This window comes from Mirounga leonina, unplaced genomic scaffold (genome assembly GCF_011800145.1).
Source record: "Mirounga leonina isolate KUSES-001 unplaced genomic scaffold, KU_Mleo_1.0 Mir_151, whole genome shotgun sequence".
Taxonomy (NCBI): domain Eukaryota; kingdom Metazoa; phylum Chordata; class Mammalia; order Carnivora; family Phocidae; genus Mirounga; species Mirounga leonina.
In genome coordinates this window covers 95,301,176-95,320,288 of record NW_023270377.1, presented here as the reverse complement: position 1 = coordinate 95,320,288, position 19,113 = coordinate 95,301,176, and the positions used below count along the sequence as shown (strand labels likewise).

Sequence of the window (19,113 nt, the reverse complement as noted above, 5' to 3'; positions counted from 1 at the left end):
AAAAAAAAACATGAAATATTGGACACATCCCAATTTCCAAGATACTAAAATATCCCCCAATGACAAAATAAAATCTGGTATAGCCACAGAATGAAACATTATTTGGGAATAATAAGAAATGAAGTACTATACATGCTACACCTTGGATAATCTTGAAAACTTTAGGCCTCATCAAAGAAGCCAGTCACAAAAGAAAACCACAAAGTGTATGATTTCCATTTACATGAAATGTCCAGAAAAGGCAAATCTATTGAGACAGAAAGTGTATGAGTGGTTGCCAGGGCTAAGGTTATCAGGGGGAGACTGACTGCTAACAGATACAGGGTTTCTTTTTAGAGTGATAAAAATGTTCTAAAATTGACTGTGTTGTAATGGATGCACTCTGTGAATATACAAAAAACCCACTTAAGTATACACTCTAAATGGGTGAACTACATGGTGTGTAAATTATATCACAAAAAAGCTGTTACTAAAAAAGGGGCAATTATTACTGAAACTATTGTGACACTGGGAGGGTAGATTATGACATCTAATCTAAAAGTAGTCACCCTGAGTATATAATTCTCAAAAGAGGTTGCCTGATGCATTAAAAATAGGAATGACTAGTAATGAAGAAATAAAAGTTCAAAATAATTTCATTTCTTACAGGATAGTCAATATAATATAAAAATTTTAAAAGATAAACCTTTCTATATATCTAATACTATCAGTATGATTCCAAGTAGTCATTTTTTAGTGTATTAGGCAAAATAAAAAGCCTAATTTGTCATTAAGAATTGGAAGCACAAGGGCCTTGGCAGAAAAAATGCTATCTCTAACAAATAATCCAATCTGGTGCATTTTTCTTAATAGGCTTTACTAAATCCAAACCATAAAGTACGATCATAACTCGAGCTTTTTATTCAAAAAAATAATTTCCAGGGGCACCCGGCTGGCTCAGTCATTAGAGCATGTGACTCTTGATCTCAGGGTTATGAGTTCAAGCCCCACACTGGGCGTAGAGCTTAATTAAAATAAAATACATAAAATAAAATAATTCCCAGAAGTCATTAATGGCCACGTGCTTATAACAAACTGTTATTTAGTTAACCTATGCACCAAACTGAAATCTGTTAATTAAGGATAAGAGAGACTATCAACTGGCTAACCCATACAACACAGACACAGCCAAACCAGAAGACAGAATTCCACGTTTAAGAAAGGCAAGACTGATGAATCACAGACCTGTACCCCTGCAACAAATAATACATTATATGTTAATTAAAAAAAAGAAAAGAAAAAAGAAAAAAAAATTGTTTCAAGACATACTATACATACATAAATGTAAAGAAAGGCATAGGGGCGCCTGGGTGGCTCAGTCAGTTAAGTGTCTTCCTTCGGCTCAGGTCCTGATCCCAGGGTCCTGGGATCTTGCCCCCACATCGGGCTCCCTGCTCAGCAAGGAGTCTGCTTGTCCCTCTCCCTCTGCCTCTTCCCCCACCGACCACCACTCATGCTCTCGCTCGTGCTCTAATAAATAAATAAAATCTTAAAAAAAAAAAAAGGCATATTTCCATTCTGGTTACTCCAACATTTTCTAATTATGAATTAGAAACAATTTCTAATATTTTTAAATCATATTCTAATTACAGTACCAACCTAATAACAAAGGAAGATTTTGGAATTTGTTTATAGAATTTTAATATTAATATGAACAAAATACAGCCCTAGCTGAACAAATGGCCAAATCAGAGTAAACTTCTCAAATATTTAAAATTTTTTTTAAAAGTAGCATTAATTCATATCATTTAACTCTGCCAGATTTGTTATCTGATAGGACTATTTGGTAATTTTAAAATATCCTTACCACAGGAATGACATGGGTGACACCATCTCCACTGTCTATTACTGTACCGGTCAATGTCCGTTCTCCTACTTGTCTTGAGGTCCAAGATGCAGCTAAGGCAAGAACAGCCTTAGACAAAAAGAAATGTGACAGGCAAAAAAATAAAAACAAGCACAAAGAGTTAATAGAAAAAAATATTTCACAGAGTACTTCAATTTTAAATGTACAGTTGACTCTGGAACAACACCAGGGTTAGGGGCACTGATCCCTCCAACACAAGCAGCTGACAATCCAAGTATAACTTCTGACTCTCCAAAAACTGAACTACCAATAGTCTGCTATTGACCAGAACACATAAACAGTCGATTAACACATTTTGTATGTTACATCATATACTGTATTCTCACAGTAAAATAAGTTAGAGGAAAAAAATGTTAAGAAAATCGTAAGGAAGCCAAACATTTATAGTACTCTATTTATCGAAAAAAATCTGCATATAAGTGGACTTATGCAGTTCAAACCTGTGTTATTCAAGGGGCAACTATAGTCACCTCTGGCAAGACAATACACAAAACTCATTTACATTATTCAATAAAACTATTCACATCCTACATTTTAAGACAAACTTACAGGCTTATATTTACTTTTAGGGGCATATTTATAAATATTCCATGTTTTTACAAGGGTCAAAATGGGGAAGACCAACATGAAGTATCACAGTACTAAAATTGCCAGGACTTAAAATTATGTTTATATGGGCTAACCTGTATACAAACCACAAAGTGTAAGTAAAGAAATACACAAACACCCAATCACCAGTTATTCCACACACAGATGCCTATGAACAAGTATCTCTATCGTAAGATTAGCTCCAAATTTTCTAAGTGCAACATGCATTTAGGAATATATAACAAGTTATTTAACCACAGAAAAAGCCATTATACACTTCTAAATATGATTTAATAGGAAACAAAGTTGATGAAATTACATTTTTCTATGAAAAAGACTGGCATGGGAAATAAAGTACAATTCTTTTTTTTTAAGTTTACAAATTAAGAAATTAACACAGCTAACTGATTTTTTAAAAACTGAATTTCATACAATCCAAGCCTCCAACAAGATACATGGCCAATAATTAAAAACAGAGCTAAACTTTTACCTACTTGCAATGTAATAGCTGAAAGGGACCTAGAAAGTTATCTAGGCCATTCTCCTATTTTAACACAGGATCACACATCATAATCATTGTTACCTAAGAGAACTATACAATAGTTTACATACTTATTAAGCATTTGTGATATGCTAGACATCACATTCACTACAGGGTTAAAAAACAAGAGGTGAGCTGTGATCCTGAGAGGTGGGAGAGAAGCCATTCCATGAAAATACACTTACAAAGTAAGTTCAATAAAATATTACAGGGATTTATGATACACAGAATACAGAGGGCACAAAGGAGAAGGTGGTCAAATACACTTAGCAGTAAATCAGTCAATCAAAACAAACTATGAAAAAAGGACACACCAAATGGTTCAAGGATAAATGAATACGTATATAAAGTTCTTGATGTGGAATAAACATTCAATAAATATTAATACCCTTATTTCTGTCCCATGAAAAGCTCTGAATTATCTAAAGATCATTAACTTACTTCCTTCAACATTTCTTTTGTTGACTAATTCAATTTCCTATGATTTCTAAATTACTGATTCAGGAGAGAACTATGATATGCTTTGAGGTCATAAAAAATATATTTTTAAGAGTGAATTAGGGTGCCTGGGTGGCTCAGTTGGTTAAGCGACTGCCTTCGGCTCAGGTCATGATCCTGGAGTCCCGGGATCGAGTCCCACATTGGGCTCCCTGCTCGGCGGGGAGCCTGCTTCCCCCTCTGCCCTCTTCCCTCTCGTGCTCTCTGTCTCTCATTCTCTCTCTCTCAAATAAATAAATAAAAAATCTTAAAAAAAAAAAAAAAGTGAATTAAACCAGATAAAAATTCAAGAGTCAAGCTTATCCTGACTTGTGAACTTTCTTACCTGCACAGCAATGTACAAGCCTGGAACATTGAAGGACTCAAACATTATTTCAGCAGTATATTCCCTGTTTTCTGGAGTATTCAGTGGAGGTTCAGTCTATTAAATTGAATAACATTTTAAATCGACAAGACCAGATTATTTTGACAACTTTTAGGCAATTTTTAAATAAGAAATAATTTATGTCAAAATTTTATTTAAAAATCTTAAATTTAGAGATACAAAGATAGACAAATAGACCAAAGAAAAACTATAAAAAGAACTCGAACAGATCTATGCATATATGAAAATAGTATAGTTATTCACACAAAAAAAGAAACCAAATTCCTACATTACATCATTAAACACTGATTAAAGGAATGAGAGAGAGAGAAAGGAGACCTAGTCAAATCATCTTATAAAAGGGTAATGACAGATCCTCAGGGAGACATACCAATGGTGTTTCTAGCAGCAGAATTCTCACCTATATATTGTAATGTTTTCAGCAGGATGTACCGGGTCTGTTTATAACTACAGTAAATAAGCCAAGATTCTACAAATTTATGCCATGCTTCTTGGAAACTGTTATTTAAGTTATATAACTGTTAAGAGTATTAAATTGGAGATATTTACATAGTTCTCTTCAGTTTATATGACCACATACATCATTTAGAAACCTGCAGATTAAGTCTGGGCCAGAACACATTCTAATGAGGTGAGAGAGGACTGAGGAAACAGTACTTGCAATCCTGAACTTCATGTTTCCCTTATGTCTCGAGATTACTTAAATCATTTAAATTATTAAAGCTTGAAACCGGGTAAGACCTCTGATTCTTACCAATCTGATTTGACCATTCTTTTTGTTATCTCAAATATTTAAAATGAAAGGCAAAAACTTTTAAATTTCATAAAAACAGAAGAATGATGTTTTTGACCGTGAGGTAAGAATGATTCTTTAAATTTCAAGAGCACAAATTACAGAGAAACATGGATAAAACCTGAATTCACTGAAAATTAAATCTTTTTGTTAATTTAAAAAAATACTATAAGGTGTTTTGGGTTTTTTTTGCACTAAAATACTATAAGGTTTTTAAAGAAAATGGTCAACTAGGAGTAGACTTTGTGCCTAGGTAAAATCTTTAATAGCTAAACTACATGATGTGTTTTAAACTTATTTGAAAGAGTTTTGGAACTATGTTCAAGGCTTTGGAGATAATTTAGTGATAGATACATATAAAATTAAGCAAACTGAAAAAACTAAGGCAGTTAAATTATAAACTCTAAGAAAAACAAAAGTTCTATATAAAATAAAATATAATCAGAAGACCTCCCGAAGAAAATATAATAATAGCTAATAACACATTAAAAAACTGCTAATAAAACATCATTAGTCATCAGGAAAATGCAAATTAAAACCAAAATGAGAAATCTTACACACCCACCAGAACGGCTAAAATTAAAAAGACTGACACACCAAACGTTGGATAGAATGTAGAGCAACCAGATTGCTAACACGTTATTGGTGGGTGTGCAAAAAGGTACAACCCCTTGGAAAAAGTCCTGGAAGCACCTACCCTATGACACAGCAATTAGATATCTAGGTATTTATATAAGACAAATGAAAACATGTCCACAAAAAGACTTGTATAAGAATGTTCACAATAACCAAAATATTCGTTAACAGTCAAAAACTAGAAACAGCCCAGGTAATCATCAACAAGAAAATGGACAGTGAGGCATATTCATACAATAGAATATGATCTAGCAACAAATTACCGGTATATGCAACAATGTGAATGAGTCTCAAAAATTATGCTGAAGTCTTACCAAAGATCGTATCTTTTATAATTCCATTTATATAAGCCTCAAATATAGGCAAAACCAATCTGTGCTAGAAAAAATCAGAACAGTGGTTGCCTCTAGGCACAGGGGCAGGAATTAATCAGGAAAGGGCATCAGAAAACTTTCCAAGCTGATAGTAATGTTCTATATCTTGATAAGGGTTTAGGTTACACCGATGTATCATCTGTTAAAACCAGAAGATGGGCAAATTGTATCATGCATCCTATAAGACAAATCCAGCTCACCACTTGTTTTTGTAAATACAATTTTACTGGAACACATTCAGGTATCATCTAAGGTTGCTTTCCTGCTATAACAGCAGAGCTGAGTAGCTGCAGAGACCAGATGGCGCTCAAAGCCAAAAATATTTGCTATCTGGACCTTCAGAGAAAGTATGCCAATGACTGGTCAATACCCACAGAATGGTAGAGTTAAGATTTATACATTTTATAGCATGTGAATTTTACATACATAAAAGAACTATAAACAAATAATGATCTCTAGTTGATGATACACATGCTAATGTATTTAGGGGTGAAACTATCTGCAAACTCATTCTGAAGTAATTAAAAATATAAGATGAAGTGATGGATAACCTGATATCTTATGCAATTATAATAAAATTAATACTTGAGTCTAGGTTGTGTACATTTATCGTAAAATTCTTTCAACTTTATGTGGTCTACCCATAAACTATTCACAAATAACAATAAAATATAGAATGTACATTTCATATAACTATACTGTAGAGAGGGGGAGAACATAAGGATTCTGTGTTGAGAAGGAGGGTAAAAGAAACAAAAGCCTCATTTTTCCTACTTAGGAAGTCAGTAGGTAGTGTCTAATATTTAAATAAACAAACAAGAAATAGAAAAGATGTTTAAATTTGTGAGATAACTATCACAAAAAGCTCTTTAAAAATCCAAAGTGTCTCTAGATAATATGAATCAAAGGCTGGGAAAGGTGAGGAAGGAGAGTGCTATTTTTTTTTGTTTTAAATCTTACAGCATTTGATTTTTGTAAGCTATAAACATTCATTGCTTTGATAAAAATAAGAAAAGTTTAAAAATTACATCGTATTTTTCTTGCCAAGAATTACTAGTGAAATAATACATCAGTTCAATAAAAAAAGCGAAGCGCCATATTTCCAACTTTTTTTGAATCTTACTGTTCCTATCATAAAGATTACATATTAATTATGAAAAGCACTTTCTAAGTGCCTAAACCTTGTTGCTTCAACATATTACAACTCTACTAAAACCCAGAACAGGATGATCTTAAAGACAATACAGCATTATAACAAAGTCTTTTAGACACAGGATAATAAACAACAAAGTATGCCCTAGTGAGTACAGATGTGATGAAAACGTTCTCATTGTTTCTTCAAAAATGTCCTTGGTGAAATTATAATTTGTACTTACCAAAAGAAAATAATGGTCTTCTGGTTCTGCCCTTAAATATTTAAAGATCACTTGTTCCATAAACCTTTCCATCAAGTCCCAATCTTCAACTATACCATGGCGAATTGGCCACTATTAAAACAAAACACAAATGAAATCTTATTAATGTCAAAAGTAAATAAAACTATCAAAAAATGGAGAATATTAAATCAGGACAGCATTTTTCAGGTGTGATTTAATGACACTGTAGATCATCCTTAGGAGACGCATACTTTACTATTTAGAGATCAATGAAATTATTCCCACAACATATTTTCAGACGGTTCAATTAAAATACATAATGTAAATATTAGGAAGAGAATCACCACAGCAATCCTGTGATGGACAAATCAAGAAGGATGAAGATTATTATACACAATGGGATTAACAAAGAGCTTAATAATAATCTGTGCTCAAAGAATCTGAAACTAAATAAGAAGTTTGGTGAGGTTTTTTTAAGATTTTATTTATTTATTTGAGAGAGAGGGAGAGAGAGCACTCAAGTGAGCAGGGGGAGTGGGAGAGGGAGAAGAGAATTTCAAGCAGACTCCCCACTGAACCCAACCTCAGGACCCTGAGATCATGAACTAAGCAGAAATAAAGAGTGGATGCTTAACCGACTCAGCCACCCAGGTACCCCAAGAAGTTTGGTTTTAAAAGAAAGAGAAAAACAATAGCTAAAAGGCTGAGGAAAAGGAGTACACATAAAGATTGAGAGAAGTTTTACTGTTTGGTTTGTTTGTAGCATTTGGAAGACTTAAAAATGTGTTTAAGAGAACACAATCAGTGAAGAAAAACTCTGGCCTCTTAGCTCACTGACTTCATCACCTTCAAAAATTTCTTTTCCATTTTGGCTGCAGTTTAGATCTTAGTATCACTATTACATCTCTAAATTCCTAAAATCCAAATTCAACCCTCTCTGATTACTACCTTTTCTCCTCCTACCATACTCTAGCAGCCCACTATACTCCTGATCACAATTAGACTTGCAGTCCACTGGCTTTTATTTATTTATTCCTTAGCCATCAAACCTGCCCAAACACACACACACACAGAGTTTAGATTTTATGCTCCATCACTCTGAGTATTCATATTTCCTTCTGTTATTCCACCTATCAAAACCCAACCTAGCATGACACTTCACTAAATTTGCCTATACCCGGAATGCTGATTATACTGAAGGCACATACATAACTAGGTTGATAAAACTAAGAATTTGTAATTGCTATTCTCAAATGAACCTAACTTTGTGTGGCAAGTCTTTATTTCGCTACTCTGTTCATCTTCACTCTTCACAATGATAATTTTAAATGTCCTATCACTCATATTTCACCTTCTCCCCCGACTCCTTGGGCAGCAGAGATGATGTCACCATGTATTTCACAGAGAAAGCAGAGGCCAAAAGTCAGGAATCCGACCTTCCTCCACCAAATCTATAAAACTGATTCCATACTTATCCGTTTCACTTCTTTATAATGTAAGAGACCCTCCACAGATCAATTAGATCATCTGTGCTCTGGATCCCATTCCTCTAGCTTTCTCAGAGACCTGGACTGGACTCCATCTTTCCTGTTACTTAAATCTAATGGCTCCTTCACATTAGCATTTAAACATCTCTTCCATCTTCACCCCACAACTTGTCTATTCAACTATCTTTGCCTCCCAACTGCAGCGAAACCTCACTGAACATTACTGTCATTTTTTCCTGGCCTAACATTCACAATCCAACCTACCTGAACCCAGCCTCACTGGGTTCTCACTCTTCTAAAACTATTCTTATTAAGGTTACAAATGACATCCTTGCAGCTAAAGACAGTAAGTAATATATGGGCTCTAGCTTACTTGATAGATTCCACACTATTTACATTCCTTCCTGTCTAGCCCAGGCTCTCTAACCACGGCTTCTCAATCTCCTTTGTAGGCTTTTCCTTTTCTATCCAAACCTAACTGGTACATTGAACAGGCCCCATCTTGGGCCTCTTCCCAAGTACATTCCCCTAATTTCATCCTTTCTAGAAGTTTATTGATATCTTCCAAGTATTTGTCTCCAGCTGTCCTGTTTCAGAGCTCCAAGAGCCACATTACTTGACTGCCTAACAATGTATAAGATGTCTCTCAGGTACCTCAAACATAACATTCAAAACTAAACATGTCTCTAGATACAGCAATGTGGAGGTAAAAGAAAGCCACTCACATTGACAGCTCTGAGATCTAGTGAGTATGGAAAAGTAAATACCGCTCATGTGAGTGAAAATTTTCCTCTCAGGATAAAAAAAAAAAAAAAAGAGTTAAAGCAAGATTGGGAAAAGCTACAGGGAAAAAGAAATTTCTCTGGTGAAGAGGTTGAGGGTATCAGGCCTGTAACGGAGTAAAATTCCAGATGCCACAATCACTGAAATAATTTTTTTAAAAGATTGTATTTACTCATTTGTGAGAGAGAGAAAGAGAGTGAGCACAAGCAGGGGGAGAAGCAGGCTCCCTGCCCAGCAAGGAGACCGATGTAGGACTCAATCCCAGAACCCTGGGATCATGACCTGAGCCGAAGGCAGACATTTAACCGACTGAGCCACCCAGGCATCCCAAACAAACTGAGTTTTAAAAGAAAATACTATTTTTACAAATCATAAAAATATACCTTTGTTGCATACGTAGGTTTTTCTATTGCTTCATCACCAATAAAGAAGTCTAGGTCATCAACACCTTTCATCACCCTCCTTTGAGCTTGATCACCCACTTTTGCGGACTCCTTAATAGCAATACCTCAAAAATAAAAGTTATTTATACATGTCAAAGTTTGCTTTTTTCAAATGAGACAGAATTTTAACTTCTATTTCTTCCATTATAAAGTATTACTAAACAAAACATGATCTAACACACTTAAAACTGTTAAAGCACAGAGGTCATTTAAAAAATCGATGACAAAATTCATTTAACACAATGAAATCTCAACTTCCATCCACAGACAAGGCCTCAAGTGTAAAAGGCCAAAAAAGAGTACTGCTGTGGGAATGTTTCAGTTGTATTTTTTAAAACTATGTAAGATCTATTTCGATTTGAGTAAAATTATAATCCCACCAAGTCAATATATGCTTAATGGACAATCAGAAAGAAAAAACTGGAAACACTAACAAATGAATATGGGAAAACTGCAAGGAAAATTTTTTTTAAAAAAGCTTTCTTCTATTTGCACTATTATGGACTGGTAATTTAAAAATAACACTGGCAGAGGGTTCTGTTAAACTTTAATCACATATACAAAGGGAAATTTCAAATCATTTAGGTAAAAATCACAATACTCCCCTCGAATAATTTCAGAAATCCAGCACACAGTTCTTGACCTAAAACCTGTTATATATTTTTAACTAAGTTATAAATTTCTGAATCCATCAAGTTAAGCAGTCATTCATTCAAAATAATTATCTGCATGCACTTAAATACACTTCCATTTAATAACAATTATATCCCTAATAAGATGGGTAGAAAATACTGAATGAATGACATTCTAAATCCAGTCTACTCCTTCAAAATTTTAGAAAGCTTCTCTAGTAATTTATTTATAATGTACATAGACATCCAGATGGCTCACTATAAGTTTCCTGAAAAACAAAGATGTATGCAAATAACCTTGAACCATATAAACAGGCTTTCCAGATCAAATATCCATGCTCATCAGTGGCAATCAACTGTATGTATCTGCTGGTTAAACACTGGACTTGCAGCATTAAAATTGGTGGAAAAAAACTCCAAAATCAAAAATCTTCTTTCAGCAGGGAAATGGATTTTTAACATGCTGCAACTTCTCATAAGAAAGACAATGAAAACTAAAATTGCACATTTTAGCAAAGAGATGAAAATAGAGACTGGATACAATGGTGATAAAATCCTAAGGTTCAAAAGATCAAGATTATATGGGTCTCCAACAAAGACAACACAGCCACTTAAGAACATAAAACATCAGTAATCTCATGAAATAAATGTTTAATCACAACATAACCTTATAAAAGATTATAAATTATGAAATAACAAAATTGGCATTTTATGGGTTGAACTGTCTTCCCAAAAGGTATGCTGAAGTCCAAACCCCCAGTACCTCAGAATGTGACCTTATTTGGAAATAGGGTCTTTTGAGTTAAAATGAGATTTTTAGGGTGGGCCCTAATCCATTATGACTGCTGTCCTTACAAAAAAGGAAATTTGGACTCAGCCACACAGAGAAGACAATGTGAAGACAGGGAGAAGACAGTCATGTGACTGGAGTGATGCATACACAAGGTAACACCGAGCATTGTCACCAACATGGGAAGCTAGAAGAGGCAAGGAAGGTTTCTCCCCTAGAACTGTCAGTAAGATTATGGCCCTGCTGACACCCTGATTTTGGACTTCTAGCCTCCAGAACTGTAAGTTTCTAATGTTTTAAGCCACCCAGTTTTTGGTACTTTGTTATGGTGGCCTTAGGATTAGGAAATTAATATAAACACACCTAAGATTCTAACACTAAACTCAAATATAACCGAAGTCAAGTACAAGTCCACAAAAGTATTCCATATTAGTCAGAAAAAAAGCTAGTATTTGTCATCAAATTCTTAAAATAAAGAACAACCAATATACTGATACACAAATGTGGAGGAAAAGTTAAAACACACACACACACACACACACACACACCTGTCTTTCAAAGTAGACAACAAACATGCATAAATAAAACATAAGGAAAATACAATAGTACCACTAAACTAAGACCACTATAGTCATGTGAATGAGCTATTTCATCAATGTCACCTAAAATCCATTCTATGTTTTAAAGAATTAGATTTAGGTAGTAGCCTTAATTCTTTTGTTTTGTTTTTAACTGAAGTATAATCAACATAAAATGTTATACTGGTTTCAGGTATATAACACACTCATTCAACAATTCTATTCATTACTCAACACTCACCATGGTTAAGTGTAGTTACCATCTGTCACCATACAATACTACTACAGTATTATTGACTATATTCTCTATGCTGTACACTTTTCATCTCCATGACTTAACTTATTTTATAACTGGAAGTTTGTACCACTTGGTAGTAGCCTAAATTCTTACATAATAAATTCGTACTTAAGTATCTAAAAGTATATCACAAGTACAAAGTCCAAACAGGTTTGTTACTGGAGAGTTAAAATTAAAAAAATAAAATATATACACACGTGTATACATGTATGTATGTGTGTGTGTGTGTATAAGCTCCCCTTTTAAATACAATTTTGACAATGCATTTCCCATATTTCACGTTTAATTTTGTCCTTGCTATATTAATTACAAAACCACTGACCTATTCATGTCCAATGAGTGCCCATTTGAAACTAAAGATATGCAGTTTTTGACAAGCCCAGTAATTTCTACCTTGCTCTCAACTTCACTGATTTGAAACCTAAGCTGTTTTCACTACTATCCCTACATGTTCATTTTTCCATTTCCTTATTTTCATAAATTAAGAAGAATACAATACACAAAAATATTCAGTCACATAAACTCCTGTGTAAAACTGGGGACACTCTAGGAGTCAGCATCACCAAGCAATGGCTCCAAACGTTTTTCATCTGATAATTTCAAGTCTTCATATGGCAGCAGGACAAGTAGATCAGAGGTACTACTATATAATGTATGAAAGGTAAACTGTTTGAAAGTCTAAAGTACAAAAGTATGTCCATCAAGAACGAGATACATAATCCATGCTAACAAATGAGAACACTAACAAACCAAGTGTGAGAGTTCTTCTAAAAACTACTGACAAACTACTGAAAGTCAATGGCCAGGCCAGAATGAAGTTAACAAGAGGACAGAACAAACACAACTTAAGTATGGTTATAAGATACTAAAAAACAGCTAAAGTCAACATCTCTAAAAAAGAGATGCCATCCTTCTTTTGAAACATGGACTCTCATCAGGGATGTCAATAAGCCTAAGCCTGGCAAACGGTAATCACGTCCACACACCAAAGAAGAGTCTTCATATGTATGTGATGGAGGATGCACTACTTAATATTTACATCCATGCACTGTTAACAGCAATATCCTCAAAGCAAAAAATTGTTTACTTATCAGCTCATTTATTTTTGTCTTTAAAAAGAGACATTTGGTAGATTTGGTAAACAAAGAACTAAAGAGCTAACATGAATGGTGAGAGGTGTGGAAATGAGGTCACACTTAGCAAACCATGTTTCTAAAGGACTAAATCTTATACAGTGTCAGAAACAATTATCTTTTACTGTATTACGGAAAAGATCTTTAAATCAGCTTATTTGTGACTTAAAAGAATACTTACAGGAAGGAATAATAAACTGTGGTTCTGTGTTTCCAGCATATCCTAGTTTTGTATACCTGCAAAACGAAAAGGAGAATTATGACGATTTCACTAATATCTTAGCAATTATGAACTTATTTCTCAGATTTCCATTTGTTATGAAGTGAGATTCCACTGTGAGTAAATATACAAAATTCTATAGGTTCAATGCATTTAAACATCCCTACTTTCCAAAGCTATACCAAAATTATACCCACAGCTTTTAACAAGAAATTCTACTTCTACAAACTGATCCTACAGGGATACTCATACATACCTGAAATAACATATAACAAGACCATTTGCTACAATCTTGCTTATAACAGCAAGAGACTAAAAATAAACATGAAATGAGAAACTAGTTAAATATGCTAAAATGTTATGCAGCTATTAAAAAAGGTTGAAGAAGCTTTTTATGGACTAATATGGAACAATCTCCAAAATGTATTGTTAATCGAACAAAGCAAGAGACAGAACAATGTTTTAAGTATGCTATATTTGTACAAAAGTAAGGAAGAGCGGTAAGAACATATGAAATATATTTGATTGTACAGGCACAGAATATCTCTGGAAGAATATAAAGCAACACTAATTTTGCTTGTCTCCAGGGAATGAACTGGGTAGGTGACAGGCAGGAGTGATAAGGAGATTTTTTATTAAATATTTCTCATACCATTTGAATGAATTACTATTCAAAATAACTGTAATTTTTAAATGTTTTGCCACAGTGGATTCAGCCTATAATCTTAAAATAGGAAAATAATGGTAACGATGATTAGGAACTATAAAAACTGAGCTTTAATAAGCAGCATGTTGTGGGCTACACAGGAGACAGCTGGACTTTTTTTCTGTAGCTATGCATGAAAACCTATTAACTATGAGCAGGCTTTAAAGAGAAAGTCACATTTTATATTATTCCATATTCAAACTCACTGCTAAAGAGCAGGCAGGTAAATTGCTGTGAAATTCTTGGATTCTAATAATATCTGCAGAACTTTTTTTTTCCCCCAATATAAGGAGGAGGGGGAAAAAAGCTCTCTTTGGGGGATATTTTTTTTTTTAAAGATTTTATTTATTTATTTGAAAGAGAGAATGAGATAGAGAGAGCATGAGAGGGGGGAGGGTCAGAGGGAGAAGCAGACTCCCCGCTGAGCAAGGAGCCCGATGCGGGACTCCATCCCGGGACTCCAGGATCATGACCTGAGCCGAAGGCAGTCGCTTAACCAACTGAGCCACCCAGGCGCCCCTGGGGGATATTTTAGTCTCAAAACTAAGTTCAAGAACTTAGAGTGCCAAATATGTTAAATCACTAAAAATAAGTAGAAAACATAAACTGATCCAAATAGGATATGCTCTGACTAAACCTCTTCCAAGATTCCCCACTGTCCACGTTTAAAAAAACCAACAAACAAAACTTCTTTGCAAGGCATAGAAAAGAGCTCCTTTAATATTTGCCTCTTGACCACCTTTCCCAGCAGCCCTGACACACTACACCAGTCTCCCTAGCCATAAAATTGCTAACAGTTTCTGGACAGACCAACTCATTTCATGCCACGGAACCACTATTAACACTGTTCCAACTACAGGAGATGCTCCCCTTTCAACACTGAATGCAGCTGCTAAACTCTTACCCATCCTACAAAATTCAAGTTAAGTATTACTGCCACTCTGAAAACTTTTCTATCCTTCCAACAGTATACTTTGCCCCTACAGGAGACAAACTGAACTGACTTACGTCTTACTACAATAAAGACATAAAAAAACAAGACACTCTAAAACTGTCTGAGCCACAACACTCTAAAAGTCTACTCTCTTAACACTTAGTGAAAGGATTAATACCTAATTATTCCTTCATCTAATCCCTCCACTTTTTTTTGCCATTAGTCACCAAGCAGTTCAAGTCATTATATGCAATGCCCTAACAGAACAGAATACCTTACTTCCAATTCTATGACCCCTACAAAGAATAATCACCCTAAAAATCATTGCCTAATTCAAAAATCTTCAAATGAAGCTGTACTGCCCACAAAATTAAGTACAAACTTGTTCCCATTTCTATAAAATGATTAATTCATTGTAATTCCTAAAGTCCCTTTCAGATAAAAAAAAAATATTACATGATTCTGATTCCTTCAGCTGAATATTACAGTACTTCACAATAAGCCACAATTAAAGTTTTTAAGTGTCTCCCATCATTTGCTTCCATGAACTCAGCTCAAAATACACTGCACTTGTTACTCATTTTCCCCTACATAACTTGCAATTTCCCATCGCATGTTATCTGTGCTTACATTGCACCCTCTCAAAATGCTCCCACCACAACTTAGGACTCCTTCATGAAGTCCTTCCTGATCATTTTAACTATTAGTCATTCAATAAACTCTTTTTCAACAACCACTCACTATACAAGCCTATATTGTTATTTTCATGTGCATAAATACCATCTCCCAAATACGGCAGTAAGATATTTGAAGTAGAAACCATATTACAGAAGAAATTCCCTTAAGGAAACCTTCATGTATCAAGTTCACCAAATTAATCAACATTCCATCCCTGGTCGAAATCAAATTCCCTAGGCTGAGCATATTCAGCAATAAATTACTTTCAGAACAAACACCAAAAGAAGAATCTAATGAACATAATACAGAACGGTCAATACATAATCAAAATAAATGTGCTCTTCCCAAAAAGACAAAAATAGCTACCTATAGCATATCAACTATATGGAAACATTTAATCATTTTCCTACATTCATAACAGCATAGACAAATAACTTCATGACACTGGATTTAGCAATGATTTCTTGAATGTGATGCTAAAAGCACAGGCAATAACAAAAAAATAAATTAGACACCATCATAATCTGCACCACAGGACACCATCAGCAGAGCGCAAAGGCACCCACGGAATGTAAGAAAACATCTGCAAATCATATACACACAGTTCCCAACTTAGAATGATTCACCTCAAAATTTTTTGACTTTACAATGGTGCAAAAGTGATATGCACTCAGGAGAAACTGTACTTTGAATTTTTAATTTTCATCTTCTCCTGGGCTAGCAATATGCAGTATGATACATCTGGTGATGCTGGGCAACAGCAGTGAGCCTCAGCTCCCAGTCAGCCACGTGATCATAATAAACAACCAATACACTTACAATCACTCTGTACCCATACAACCATTCTGTTTTTTACTAGCAGTACAAGCAGTCAATAAATTACATATTACCTTATTATAAAATAGACTTTCTGTTAGATGCTTTTGTCCAAATGTAGACTAATGTAAGGTTTTGAGCATATTTAAAGTAGGCTAGGCTAAGCTATGATGTTTGCTAGATTAGATGTATTAAATACATTTTTGACATAGGATACTTCCAACTTACAATGGGTTTATCCAGATGCGAACTCATTTTTAAGTGAAGATCTTTATCTGATAGAGTTACTATCCAGAATATATAAAGTACTCCTACAACTCAACCACAAAATAAACAAATACAATTAAAAAATGAGCAAAGCACTTGAATAGATATTTCTCCAAAAAAGAGATATACAAAAAGCCAATACACACATGAAAAGATGCTCAACATCATTAATAACTAAGGAAATACAAATCAAAACCAAATTAAATGCCAGTTCATACCCATTAGATTGGCTATTAAGGAAAGGAAAGGACAGGACAGGACAGGAAAGGAAAGGGAGGGAAAAGAAAAGGACAAATGTTGGTTAGACTGTGGAGACACTGGAACCCTTGCACATTCCTGGTAGTAAGGTAAATGGTACAGTTGCTGTGGAAAACAATATGATAATTCTTCACAGAATTACCATGGGATCCAACAATGCCATTTCTGGGTATATGCCCAAAAGAAAAAGCAGGGGGCTTGAAGACCAATGTTCACAGCAATATTGTGCATACAAGCCAAAAGGAGGAAGCAACTTAAGTGTCCACTGTCAGGTGAAAGGATAAACAAAATGTGGTAAATACATACAGTAGAATACTAGCCTTAAAAAGGAAGGAAATTCTGACACATGCGACAATATGGATGAAACCTTGAGAACATCATGCTAAGTGAAATAAGCCAATCACAAAAGGTCAAATATTGTATAATTCCACTTATATAAGGTACCTAGTCAAATTTTTAGACAGTAAGTAGGACATACCAGTCAGTTTGGAAGTTCCAGTTTGAGAAGATGAAAAAGTTAAGATGGAGGTGACAGTTGCACAACAATGTGAATATATTCAATGCCACTAAACTATACACTTAACAATGTTCTCATGTTATGTTATTTTACCACAATTTTTTAAAAAAAACCTATACTTTGTAGCTACCTGGAAAAAAATTAAATTGGGTACATACTATACCATACATGCTGAAGTAATATAAATCTAAATGCATCAAAGATTAAAAGGGAAGAAAAATTAAACCGTAAGTTTTAAAATACAGGATAATTTCTTTGTAACCCTGGAGTAGAAGAGGCTTTCTAACTATAATTTAAAAACCAGACACTAAAAAAGATTGATATTTCAACTATGCAAAAATTAAAAACTTCTTCACAAAACATACCAAAAGTAGCCAAAAGAAAACCAACAGAGAAAAACTGTACTCAAAGACAAAGAATTAATCTCCTTAATATATATAGGATACCCAGAAGGTGATGATAAGGGAGAGAAAGAAATAAAGAGGAAAGGAGGGAAGGAAGAAGGAAAGGTAAAAGACAGTATCCATTTGAAGAAAAAGAAGTAGAAATGGCTATAAATGAAAAGGGGCTCAACTCCTTGGGGTTAAAAAAATGCAGATTAAAAGTACACTGAGGTAACATTCATACATTCATAGTTGGAATGCAAAATGATACGGTTATTTTGGAAAACACTTGAACATTCACTTACCATATGACCCAGCAATTCTACTTCTAGTACATACCCCCCCAAAATAAAAACACATGTCCACACAAAAATGTGTACACATTTGTTCAAAACAGCATTATTCATAATGGCCCAAAAGTGTAAGCAAAACATGTTCATCAACAAGAAAAGAGATAAACAAGGGTGATTTCTTCATATAAACCAAAATTACTCCACACATGAAGAATTTAAAAATGTAACCCATTCTCCAAGGAAAAGTATTCAACAGAAGACAAAATAACCCGGGCGCCTGGGTGGCTCAGTTGGTTAAGCGACTGCCTTCGGCTCAGGTCATGATCCTGGAGTCCCGGGATCGAGTCCCGCATTGGGCTCCCTGCTCGGCAGGGAGTCTGCTTCTCCCTCTGACCCTCCTCCCTCTCATGCTCTCTGTCTCTCATTCTCTCTGTCTCAAATAAATAAATTAAAAAAATCTTTAAAAAAAAAAAAAAGAAGACAAAATAACCCAAATGTTGGAATTATCAGATAAGGACTGGAAAGAAGCTATAACTATGAAAATGAAATAAAGAAAAGTGTACTTGTAATGACTAATAACATAGTAAACATCACCAGAAACTCTAAAACTACATAAAGAACAAATGGAATTCTAGAACTGAACAATGCAATACCAGATAGACAAAATCACCAGATGAGCTGAACAACAGAACATAGGTAACAGAGGAAATAATCAGTGAACCTGAAGGCAGATCAGCAGAAATTTCTAATCTGAAAAAAGGCGGGGGGGGGGGGGGGGTAAAAAAAGAAACATGAAGAAA

At 34.5% G+C, this 19,113-nt stretch overlaps 1 protein-coding gene across 1 annotated transcript in view; it reads right to left on the bottom strand.

Annotated features, from left to right (window-relative positions):
- The window catches only part of ACTR3 (actin related protein 3), a 60,500-nt gene that overhangs the window by 21,251 nt on the left and 20,136 nt on the right, over positions 1-19,113 (bottom strand). The window contains exons 2-6 of the mRNA XM_035008164.1: positions 13,423-13,478; positions 9,751-9,875; positions 7,098-7,208; positions 3,859-3,954; positions 1,847-1,954 (exon numbers count right to left, since the gene is read on the bottom strand). Coding sequence (XP_034864055.1) covers positions 1,847-1,954; positions 3,859-3,954; positions 7,098-7,208; positions 9,751-9,875; positions 13,423-13,478 — 496 coding nt within the window. The remainder of the gene's footprint in view (positions 1-1,846; positions 1,955-3,858; positions 3,955-7,097; positions 7,209-9,750; positions 9,876-13,422; positions 13,479-19,113) is intronic.